Consider the following 13,072-nt stretch of genomic DNA (forward strand, 5'->3'; position numbering starts at 1 on the left):
ATTTTAAAAAGCTAAAACAGTTCACTCATTTCAAAACTTAAAAATAGTTAACAGCTGAAGTTCAGTTCTACTATGCAATTTTTTTTTGTTGAGCAACTGAAGCTAGTACAGCAAAAGTGTAAATTATCATATAGTTCACCTTATATCCATACCATATGCAATTCCAGTCTTTCAGTTTCACACAACACACCACAAATTCTAACCTGAATTGCACAAGAGCAGCTTAAGATCAGCTTGGTACTCTACTACAACTATATAATTGTCACAATAGCTACAACATTTCTTTTTATTCAAACAAACCATACTAGACACTTTTCTGCAATGGTTAATCCTCTCTCCCTCTCCCCCCAAAAATGTCAGACACTACTAACACTGACATGGTACAAACACATGCAGAATAAAAATGGCTGAAGGCATATTTAACATTGTTTGAACTTATAATATATAGCCATTATTCTGTAACTGTATTTACAGATTGCTAGGGTAGGAGATGATGTCTAGAAGGACAGCCATCAAATTATCAGCTCACATCTCATGCTTGCAAATATGCAAAGGAAGAACAATCTGCTCATAAGATGTCCCTGCTAACTGCAGGGGGATTGGACTAGATGGCCTTTGAAGGTCCCTTCCAACCCAAACTATTCTATGAGTCTACATACTCATGTACCAACTACATCCCTTCACCCTTTATCTTCCCTCTTCCTGACAACACAGATTGAAATTGGCTTGTTCTCTGAATTAAATCTAGTCTCAATGAGTATTTTTAAAAGTCTAAACATTACAGTACCATCCTACCAGCTTACTCATTAGTTTAGCTGGGGTGAGAAGCTAGTAGGAGTAAAATTAGTAAGAGGTGTGACTGGATATAAATATGACAAGTAAATGAAATGCAAGGATTATGCATATGACAAGCACCACAAGGAGTTTATAAAGATATGTACCACCAGAGAGCATGTGACAGAGTAAGTCAACTGTAAACAAGACAACTGCTGATATATAGAGTTCATCAAGAAGATGCCATGGCTGTTAAACATACCACAGATTTTTTTGTTAAGCTACAAAACCCTAAGAAATACAGAAAACTTTAAAACGGACCCTAAAAGTAACTATGCCAGAAAAGTTGTAGGAAAACAGTGATTTAGCTACGTATCTCCCCTTTGGGGAAAAAAAAAAAACAAAACCAAACAAAACCCAAAACACCAGAACACACATCTGCCTTCAGATGTAAACAGCTCGCAAGTTCTGTCTTGGCTAAAGAAACAACTCCACTAATATAGGACAGAATGAACGCAAAAGGAAAGACACAGAGCTGTACACAAGGTCACAGAGGCAATACCAACTGACCTGAAAACAAAAGAGATGCAGAAGAAAAAGATACCAATGGTGAAGGAACACCTACTAAAAGCCAGCATAAAAAACAAAGTTTAAGCGTATGTTTATCCTTTGCCCTTTTCAGGACACCTTAATGAAAAGAACACATAAGCTTATTTTATCAAGGAAAGTGAAAAAGCTGATAAAGGTATCATATATGCAGTTCACTGTTCCTGCAAAACAAGGTGAGCAGAGATTCCTGAATTGTACAAGGGTGGATGCAGCACACACACAGAAAAAGTAACTCACTGTACAGGACTATGACCATGACAGAGAACTACAGGTGCCTATGCTGTCCTCTCTTCAATTCAACACTGCCTAAATCTGTGAGAACACAAAGACAATTTAATTCTGAGAAAGTGAGATAATCTCTAACCATGAGATCAATCATCAGGGTGTTAAAATAAAACCAAGGTGAAGACAAGCTTCACACTGTAGTGCCAAGCAACTATTGCAGGACTGCTAGAAGATTACCTTCTTAATTTCTTTCCTAAGAAAAGGAATACACCAGGTTAGTGCCAGAAAGTCAGGGCCTAGCAGTGGTTTTGCTCCTCTTCGCTTAGAAGGAAAAAACTGTCAATAACGGATTTCAGAGAGCTAGCCAAACACAAGGTGGAAGAAGTTTTGAGACCTGTAATGTAAAGCAAAATGAGGAAGGCAAAAATCATCACAAGAGAAAAGAAGTTAAAAAAAAAAAAAAAAAAATACCTTCCCTAAACCACTGGTTTACACTGCATGTCTCAGGTATCACCAAAATAGAAGTCACTCATAACGAAAAGCTGGCATAAGAAATGACAGGCATGTGTCATGTTCTGGAATCAAAATCAGATAGTTTGTTAGTGAGAAGCTAGAAGACAAGGACAGAGGAAAAGCTACGTCTGCAGTAACAAAAACCCTTGCAAATGAAAAATAGTAAAAACACACTTCACAAATTTATTTTCTTTTTTTAATAGTTTGCCAAAATACTGCACAGGGTTCTCCTGCACATAAAGACAACACAGTTATTTTCTAATTCTTTTTTAATACAAATAAATGAGATAGGAAGAATGGAATATGAATGAAACATGAAGTGTGCATCTGCCATTAAAATAACTGTTTCAAATGCTATACTAATTAGATTCTGTATTGTAATAAAGTTAGTGGAATAAGTATCTATCTTGACTATAAACAGAAGTCCTTTTTCCTCCTAACCACTTAGAGACCATATCTTAGCTCTGAGAAGCTTTAAGCAAGCCTAAGTGCATTTTAAGGTACATTTTCAGGAAGGAAAGATGACTTGGAGAGAACTTATTGTTAATACACAAGCACCTGTTATTCAGGAAGGCCACCTACCAGAGTGCCATGACAAAGGTCAGAAAACCCTAAGGCTAGTCTTACCTTTCAGCTTTTTACATATGATAAAACAAGCTCAAGAAATCGGGTAGGTAAATTGCCACTAGCACAACCCAATTCATAATCTCCTTCCAAATCCAAATGTACTTTGCATCACACAAACTCTCAGTGTAACTCTTCAGACAGTAATTTTTTTCAGGTAAAAGCCATGATCTGTCACAGGTATAGGTAACACTCGGTTCCACTACAGGCTGAAAAAGGTGCATCAGGACAGTCTTTCCTGGTAAAAGGACAGAGACACTCATTCGTCAGGGTATGCAATTAGGGGTTTCAGCAGCACTCCAGGTCCTTTATTAAGCAGAACACAAGAATGATAAAAATTATGCTTTGCCCTTTAGGTAATGGGACAGGTCTAGGCCAGAACTTTAAAATAACTCATGCTCTGTCCATCACTAGGCAGTTCTTTTGATCCTCCTATCAACTCTTTCACCTATACTCAGGCTGGTGGAAGCCCATGCTCAGATTAAGCCTTCCAGAAATCCTCAACCGGCATTTTTAAGAGCCTTGATTTTATTTCTTCCAGGCCGGTGAACTTTTGGCTGTCAAGCCTAGATCTCCCAGTTTGCGTGTTAGTAACTTTGTTCCTTTTAGAAAGATCATTTATCTCTTCAGATATTTAAGGGTTTATTATCTGGCTTCTTCTACAAAGTGTCTATGTAATGTTAGAGTAAGTGCCCCATAAACAGAAAGCAAATGCATACACTGCAGAAATTATTAGATACGTGTCTGTGAAATACAGAAAGGCTCATACACAGGCAAACTAACAAACAAAAAAACCCAAAATACTCAGTAATCCACTTAACAAAATGATTGTTTCCCCTTTTCCAACTATGAACTATGAAATGATTTTAGCATGCCTTTCTGATATTAGAGATGCCCTCATCCTAAGCTGTTAATCTTCACACCCTCAGAGACAGCCTTAAACAGAAAATGGAAGAAACAGATATTCAAAAAAGGGACTATGTTGGAAAAAAGGCTAAATTAAAGCTTAGTTGGAAACTGTATTTAAGTATCTGTCTAGGTGAATACCAAAACAAACCTATTTACCTTTCACATATTTTCGTAAGAGCCCTTTTCTTATTGTATCTAATTACAAAATATGTATGTTTAAGCAGTGACTTTTCTCCCCTGTGGCTCTGCAGTGAAGTCATTATGCTCACATTGTGACTTAGTAATCCTTCTCCTTGGAAAAGATCACTATAATAACAATAATATGATTACACTAGAGGGTCAAAGAGACTGATTTGCGAGAGGCAATGCTATTCTCTATGGGAGCTGATGGATCTTAGATGGATAGAGGACTTCACAACCAGAATATCTCTGACCTACTTAAGGAGCAGCATATATCGCTCTTTCCACTTGCAATTGCAGACCATGACCAACACGTATGATGAAAGTAACTTCTTCTCTAGATCTTTTATTACACTTCTCACACACAGTCCCCGGAGGCTATTCAGCTACTCTTCTCAGAAAAGCTATCACTGTCAGGTCCATTTTATCAAGATTTGCGCAGAAATTAGAGATTACAGCAATCATTCTACTTTTTACTTCATATTAAGTTGTGCATAGTTATTCACAGTGTTTACTGTCAAAGAGCTTTTCCTTGTGACCACCAAGAGATGAATTTTCAAAGATCCTTTGACAGCAGTTTCCTTTCTTGGAAGTATCAATAACTTGAAGAGCTTTTGTATAGAAACTTCCTCCATACAAAAAAAAATGAAGGGGTCCTGAACAAAAGCAATCCTGGGAATGCAATTTTAAGATGAAAGCCAATTCACATGAAATAGGCAGTATGACTTTATGAGTGGAAATTCTAGGAAACAGCCTCTATATAAAGAAGCAAGCTTTTCCATAGCCTATTCCATTCTGATCTGACTGCTAAAGGGAATAGTTACCCCAAAGCCAGTGCTGGTAGGTACAATGTGGAATTTTATCATCTTGTTTCACTGCTTTGTTTCTGACTTCCAAGCACTTTTTATTATGAAACAGGATGGCATAAAAACTGACTTAAAATTTACACCTAGAACAATAACCTGGAGGCCATTTCTTTACAAATCCCTTATGATTCAACACATCTTCAGTCATAAAGAATACACAGGATTAGTGGAAGCTGGATGACTTTCTGTGTAAAAGCAAGCTTTTATTTTTTTTACATTTACCCACATCTGAAACACCCTCTTTGAGGTGTATCTATTTTATTATTATCTAATTATTTAGTTACAATGATTTCACATTATCTTTTCATGGAAGGATTTGTGTTCACTCAGCCACAGGCCAATACCTTTCCTCAGTAAGCCTTCTAAAGCCAGCTGTACTGCGCGGTTTCAAGCAGACTAAATTTAGCCAGTTCTGTTCATCAGAGGAATGCTGTGTGTCAGCTACATCAAAGCCCAAGGGCAGCCTGATAAACACTGAATACAGGTCACGTAGCTCTGTAGCTAACAAACTCTAAGAGAGCTTGTACTCGGGGGCATTCAAAGCAGTTTTGTCATCAACAATCTAGTATCCCTTGAGCCCCCATGTCGTTTCAGTTGCCAGGCAACACTGGTGTTAATGTCTTAGAGGAGAAAAACTTACCAGGCATCTGGCCGTTCATCTGGTTCTGCATGTGTGGTGCAGGAGGGCCCCCACCTACCATACCATCTGAAGACATGTTGTGCGAGCGCGGCGGTGGGGGAGGGCCACTCTGACTCATCCCTCCCGGACCCATAGGCATATTCTGTGTGGGTGGCTGAAAGGAGACAGTTTAGTCAAACATGAGAAGCAGTTAGTCTGACAAATATATTATATGTACATATGGTACAGCAGTTGCCTATATTGTTCAGCAGGGTATGAAAGAAAGCACTGAAACGTGTTTCTTGCTCTTTCTGATAAGGTTAACTCCTCCCAGTATTTATTTTGGTAAAATGCTTAATACTCCAATCAATTTTACATGAAGTGTTACATGCAGGCAACACCACAGCACCTTCGAGCACTGCTTTCAAACAGAAAAAATACAAATCAATGCCCCATTAAAAAATTATACCTGAACAGTTTAAGATTGCTGGGGTCGCTCCCTCACACACACACACAAGCTTTCCCTTCAAAGCAACATTCATGGAGCAGAAAAACAATTCTTTGTCGTAATTCTCTCGCACCAATAATTTGTTGCTGTTTACAGAACTTGCACCAGGACAAAACAGGTACAACATGAGAAAAAAAGCCTCCAAATGCTCATAGACTAGCAAAAATTTGCACCTGGTTGTGGTGAAGTGTTTGCGATCTCTTCCCATCTCTCCCCCAAATCGCTGAAGGCCTAGTTCATAATTCCGTGCCAAACACCCCCTACAGACTGAGAGCACATTAGTGCTGGCCTCCAAAGGTCCAGAGACAGCTGCCTAGAAAGGATGTTTTTGGCAAATTTCCTAATGAAATTGTGAGGAAAATAACTGAATAACCTTGAGAGTTCAAAGAGGGAGAGCAAGAAAAACAATAAATACAAGGGGGAATTTACCAGTAGGTTCTACTCTCAGCAATGTAAGGAGACACAGAAACTGCTGGTAGCCAGCTTTGCTTTCCTAGTAAAAGCACCTGCGAGACCGAATGATCCTCCTCACACACCTTAGCCAAATGCTTTCAGGGAATAAAAACCATCTCTGTGACAGCAAAAGCCCGGGTCTTCGGCTTTTGAGGACTCTCCCTAAAAGGCTGTGACTATCCATGCAAAACCCTTCTTGTGAGACAATGATGTGTGCATTTTCTCCCGCTTCTCTTCGGAGAAAGAGCCAAGCGGGTGAATCCCAAGTTCCTGTCTAGCCCAGCCCACCTTGTACCTACACCTACTCACCAGGAGGTTGGTAAAGACAACTAGTAACACAGTAGAAAACAGTAACACTTTCCAAATGAATGTAAGGCAGGACCCCTCTTGGGCCCTGGGGACAGTAGCATCAGGGTAGTAGACAGACACATACTCACTTGGACGACAGACAGAGGAGGGAAGCAGTACTAATTTCTTTTCTCAGCATTTCCTCAAATATCTCAAGCAGGTATTATTTCCCCTGCAATAGTTTTAGAAACTCCCCAACAAATCAGTGAAGGCTTTTTTCAGCAGAAGAAAGGAAGGAAGGAAAATGGAAGCAAGTAGATGACTTCTCTCACTAAATTCTTTTCCTTCCTCCGCAAGGACCTTTTATAAGCAAGGCTTCCTCATCCTATAGCAGAAATGGCAGAAAGTAGAAGAGGTAAGAGTGAAAGGCAGCTCTACTCTCTGAACACTGTGAGTAAAATCCTGCTCACTTTTGCTTGATCTTCCTCCACTAGTGAGCAATCAAAGTAAGAATGCTGCAGTTAAGTCTTTTTCCTCCTTCACTTTCAAGAGCTCTCATCCTGCTTTTGTATCTAACAAATTATGTAAAACAGAAAAATACACAGAAAAGAACGCAGAATGGTTTTAAGTTTTATTTACAAAGCATGCTTTGGAATACCAGCAAAACCAACACTGTGGGTATCTCCACATGAGCAGCTAGAGCTCAGAGCATTAACAATAGCCCCATGTCAGCAGAAAGCAAAGCCAAAAACTCATCCAAGTTGAAATATTTTCAGAATTAAAATAAACTACTTGTATTCCAAGTATAAATCATTAGTAAACCCAGTGTTCACAAAATAGGCTGATAATGAAAAGTACTATGAAGTACTAAAAAATTAGATTATAGTCAGGTTTTAGCTGTCCTGTAAGTGCAACTGCACCAGCACAGGCATGCCCTTTCGCATGGAAAGATGGACACACAAAAAAAAAAATCTCCATTTAAGACAAAACTACATATTCCAACTCTGAAATTTATCCTGGCAGTTTTCAAAACAACTACTGTTTAAGACAAATACTCAGTAACTAACAGCACTGAGACGGCAGACATCCAAGGACAGGGAAAAAAGTGCAAGGATTTTTAAAATTTCATTAGATACAAAAACCCACAAGAAACTTCATAAAATACTAGGAATTGAGAGAACTGAGGGGGTGATTAAAAACGCCCCAAAAAGCACTACCAGAAAATAATTTAGCAAGAGGAGCTTTTGGATATGGAAAGACCTTGAAGATCTGTGTGAACCCACTTCAGATTCTTGAAAACAAGGCAAGAAAAAGATCCAAGCTGCAAAAAACATTCAATCTTTCATTAAACTACCTAATAAGATGAACAGAAAGTAAATGAACAATGTACAATTCTGGGAATCATAAGTCTGTGATACATGTTCCCCAAGCTACAAGTAAATGATAAAATAATTAGGGTATTATGGAACTCCAAGGATGATAAAGATGAGTCAGTAAAGTATCAATAAGAGAAGTCAAATCTTTCTGATCTATTAGAAATTCTAAAAAATATAAATTAAACCACTTAGCTGCATGCTTAACAAAAATTTCTTAACACAAGTTTATGACAAAGCCTTTGCAGAAATATCTTGTCTAGGGGTGTATGCTTCCACTTACCAGAAATGGCTGAAAGGGAAGAAATAAGCAATAACCTTTCATGAAGTTCAAAGAAGGAAGAACACATAAAGGTTCCGTGAAAATATTTGTTAGTAAATACCAACATCTGAAGATACTGCAAGATTAATTACTGAAAATTGTAGAAGAAAAACAGTAAGTCAAATAGTGCCAGGGTTCAACATGGACAAATATACAGCAAGTACACTGAATTTTGAACCACTCTTTTTTCAGAAAGAGGAACTCCTACTGCAACTAATCCAGAGAATAAAAAAAGAATTGACCACTACCCAAAGAGTCTGGTGGAAAAAAAATAATTTAAAAAGATCCATACAAAACTTTGATTATCTTCAGTACCTGATGTATCAAGAACGAGGTATAATATGCAAGGGAAAAAGAAAAAAGTCATGGTATTTGTGATCATGACAGTTCGAGTTGAGGAAAGCAATCACATAAAGATACTGTGAAAGCAGAAGGATTGCAAAGATAGGCAACCAGTGATTAAAGACTTTGAATGGTATCACCTGAAACAAGTAAAAAAGGACAGATTTTTTTTTCTGCCTCAAAACAAAATGAACATAAGAGGATACGACAGAAATACAATTTAATGTATGATCCATACAAAAAGTAGATCATCCAATTTATGCTTTAACAACAAAGAAGACCTCAGGAGAATAGTCAATAAATTGAGGAATAACATTAAACATACAAGACACCACATAAATCACATAAACTGAGGAATTCATCAACAGCAGACATTAGAACAAATTTTAAGATATAGAGACAATCATATACATGCAATTGAAACAGTTATATAGGATTTTATTCAGTATATTTTAAAAGTGTCTTACAAGCCTTCATGCCAGGGTCATAAATCAATCACTACCTGCTAGCAATTAAAAAGAAATGTCACCTGCAGATATAATTATTCCCCAATGAAATTTCTCCCAAGTGTTTTTTCTATTGGTTACAGACAGAAGAAAGCAAGAAAAAATTGTTTTAAAACAGCAACTTCCCTGTATCTATCAGAGTTGATGCAGGTTCTTACAGCTGATAAACTTTTAAATCAGCGTAAATTTAGCATACCCCAGGCATAGTATTTGAAAGACAAATACTTAATAAAGAAAAAAGAAAAAGAAACTCCCCACCCTTTGTGAAAGGGAAGTTATCCAACAGGAACCCTACACATTGAACGTAAATATAAAGGGTGAAATGACATCTGAATGTAGTTAGGTTAACAGAACCAAAGGAGAAGCTACTCCTCTCCTGCTGGATGCATGGCAGAAAGGAAATTAAAATAATTGCTGATTTTATTCCAGTTATGAAGCAGAAATTGTTAATTTTTTTACTATCAGTAAAAAGTAAATTAAAGAATGAGAAGTTGTTAGACACAGCTTCACTTGCTAAACACTCATTTTTGGCTCACTTTCCCAAACACACAGATAACAATTTATAGCCACTATGAGCATTTAAAGTTTATCCAAGCATAAAAAAAATAAATTCAAAGCTATTTTGTCCAACTCTGAAAATCTGAACTTGAGAAAGACTGAAACTAACCTGCAGTGATAACCAAAAAAGGAGACAAGAAAAAGGAAAATAGGAAAAAGAGACAAGACCCATTAGATTTTACCTGACAACTTTAAGCAAACAAAATCCTGCTAAACCCAACAGTTATTTGAAAGCTTACATTTAAGGCAATAACCAAACTGCATTTTTGTTAGAGGATTTTCTTTTAAATAACAAATCAGATCAAATGCAAGACAGCAAACAATAAAAGCTGCCATGGTGGAATTGTACATCTGGAACTTTCATCTATCATCTCTTCTCTTGCCCTATTAGGTTTTTCTTACCATCAACAGCAGATTGAAAGATTTGGTTATAGAACATTTATTGTTATAAAAATTGAGGTGGAATATCAACTCAATCATCAATAAGATGTGAAAGGCAGGAGATACTGTTAAGCACACAGTACTGCTAATCAATACAAATAGCAATAGCTATTTGAAGTACACTACGGAAAATACAATTTTCTTGAAATTCTCTCCAAATAACCATTAAAAACTACATGGAACACAAACATAAGAGCCTTCTGATCTGTCTGAGAGAAGCTCTAACTTGATTTAATCAATCATCTTTGTTTTCAGTTCTCAAATCCCATTTTCTGTGAAGCAAAATATCCCGTCCCAGGAGGTACCCTGCCCCGCTAATATCACATTGCTAATATCACAGCACCTGTCCCAGTCTCAGAGAACAGCACTCTGTTGATAGGTGGTGATGGCGCCTGCAGAGTACTTACTAAGGTGTCAGACTGGGAAATAAGATCATAAAGGAATACATTTTTGATATTTGAGAGAAACAAGATTTATTTAATTGGACTACAACTCCTCTTCTGCAAGGCACAGGGTATTTTAATACTGGGAATACCTTAAATTAAGAAAAAAACAGAAGAATAACCTATATCAATTCTCCACAAGTATAATATTTTGGGGTAGGAAGGATTTCTGTGAAATGCATTTACAATCATGTCTAAATAGTGAAGCTAATTACAAATATAATATGGGCTCAGCTCACTGCTGAGTACTAGTTGTGACACCAGCAGTAAAGAATTCTAAATTCAGAATGACAATCAGTTTCTAAATCTCAGTACCTTCAAAAATCATAGAAACTCTGACTTAGTATTTGATCAAAATGTTAAAATAGTGCAAAATGTAATACTTCAACACTTTGTTTAAAGAGGAAATTGGAACCTTTAGTTGTTTCAAATTGCATGTATCACTGTACAAAAGTATTTCTTTGTATAAATATTCTTTAGCATCACTTTAACAACCGGAAAATCTAACCTGAAAATACTTACTGTCTACATAGGACTAGCTCTTCTGATACTTAAAAAATGATCACATAAAATTCTTAACTTTCGATATGCCTAGAAATAATTTAAATCAGAAGTTAAATAATCTGGTACAAATTCAGATGGGTTTTATTTTAAGTGACTAGAAATATATCAACTGTGGACATTAATTGGGGAACAGTAAGCTATAGAAACTAGATTACTTCAGAGATATTCTGTAATTTCTCCATAAAATGCAGTTCTCATCTGTCTTCAAAAGCAGGGGCTTTCTCTTCCACAGCTATTTACCTCCTGCTTCTTTGACTTTTAAGTCATTTAACATCTGGTCCAGTATTTACAGGTTTTGCCTGCATGCAGTAATTGAAGAGAAAAATTCCACCTCCATTCCAGCTAGAAGGGTTTACACAAACTCAAAGCAGAAAGAATCCTGCAGAATCTTCAGAGCATTTAAATCAGGAAAACAGCAGAACCATACAGGCTAAAGGACTCAGCACCTATGTTACCAGACTGCCCGGTACAGCTCTCAGCAAACTGACAAGGGTTGAAATAGGTATTTATTGTGCAGGTATGGTACTACAGACAGGCAAATCACATCTCCAAGTATGAAAGAAATGCACTTCAGAGCAAAAATCAAACTGGCTGCTATTTTTACTGATTTCTCAATTACCCACAGAAGTTAGTAGGCGATAGAAGTATTTTTTTTTGTGTACAGTGCACTAGCTCCCCATGTGGACGCACCTGACTAGTAATACATGCAAAGTAGCATACAGGAGTTAGAGTGATCTTATTTAAAGTGGAGTACACTAGTGCCCTATGAATTCACTCCTAATATGCTAACATCTTAAAGACCGACATTCTGATGTTTGGGGTTTTTTTTAATGGAATTGCTGGCTTCAGGAGCTTCCAGTGCTCCCTATTTCCCAATAGTACCCTTTCAGCTGTGCCAACAAAGCCATTTACACAGTTCTGCAGTTAATCTGAACTAATCCAGAATGAAAATATCCTGCTTTACACCTAATTCATCTGGACTGCTTCTCTGGATCATAACACAACTTTAAAATATCACACAGCAGAACCACAACTGATGAGAGCACAGCTCTTACTATGTCAGCATAACCATTACTATCGAAAGGAATCTTGTCCAACAACAGCCAAACTTCTTTCCAACATTTAAAAGCCTTTCTGGAGCAAAATGAACAACTTGAAAAAGCAATTTTATTGCAAGACCATGGCATACACGGATAAACTGAAGATGCACAATCTGAAAACTCTTTTAAAAATGCAGCATACCCAATTCTCTTGCTAAAGGCAGATGACACTGTTAGCCCAGAAAGTTGCACACAGACAATGAACATGTAAGCATCAGAGCGTTCACTAACTGTGCAGAAGTCAAATATCATGAAAAAACCCAAAGAAGGAAAATGGATACAGATGATCACATGCCAGCCTTGGAGCAAAGACAATTAAGTGATATGGATACACCAGACTTGAGAGATCAATCATAACACATTGTTTCTATAACTGGTTATTGCAGTCGTACCTGAGAACTAGGCTACTGACAGCAATAAAGAATTAAATTTCATCTTTAACAGACCCCTAGTACTGTACAATTTCAGGAAAAGTCTTATTTACCATTTTGTTCAAAGTGCTGAGTATCTGAGATTACTAACACAGCAGTCAGGGTGAATTCTTAGAGTAAAGTGGTACTACAACATGAACCTAAATGTCCCACATTTCTCATTTTTTAGTGACAAAGCTAAACTAACTGGGGGCTGGAGACTATTACCAAAGGAGATTTATCCCATGTGTTTCTTGCTCACAAAACACAGGATTTTTTTTTTTTTCTGATGAAAAATCAACAAAGTAAATAAAAAAGTAGAGTATGAAGAGCTGGAGAAAGGGATAATTTAAGAAATTATATTCTACAGGGAGGATGCAAGCACAAATAGATCAGCTTTTATCATTTATGGATTTGCTCTGACTTGATAGTTTCTAATAACAGT

The 13,072-nt window shown here is 37.1% G+C and overlaps 1 protein-coding gene across 5 annotated transcripts in view; it reads right to left on the bottom strand.

Moving 5' to 3' along the window:
• Positions 1–13,072, bottom strand: part of SS18 (SS18 subunit of BAF chromatin remodeling complex) — a 42,630-nt gene that overhangs the window by 18,631 nt on the left and 10,927 nt on the right. For all 5 annotated transcript variants that reach the window (XM_080609982.1, XM_080609983.1, XM_080609980.1 and 2 more), the window contains one exon: positions 5,341–5,494. In XM_080609982.1, the coding sequence (XP_080466108.1) occupies positions 5,341–5,494 (154 nt within the window). The remainder of the gene's footprint in view (positions 1–5,340; positions 5,495–13,072) is intronic.

Source organism: Psittacula echo (assembly GCF_963264785.1).
Source record: "Psittacula echo genome assembly, chromosome: 2".
NCBI classification, from domain to species: domain Eukaryota; kingdom Metazoa; phylum Chordata; class Aves; order Psittaciformes; family Psittacidae; genus Psittacula; species Psittacula echo.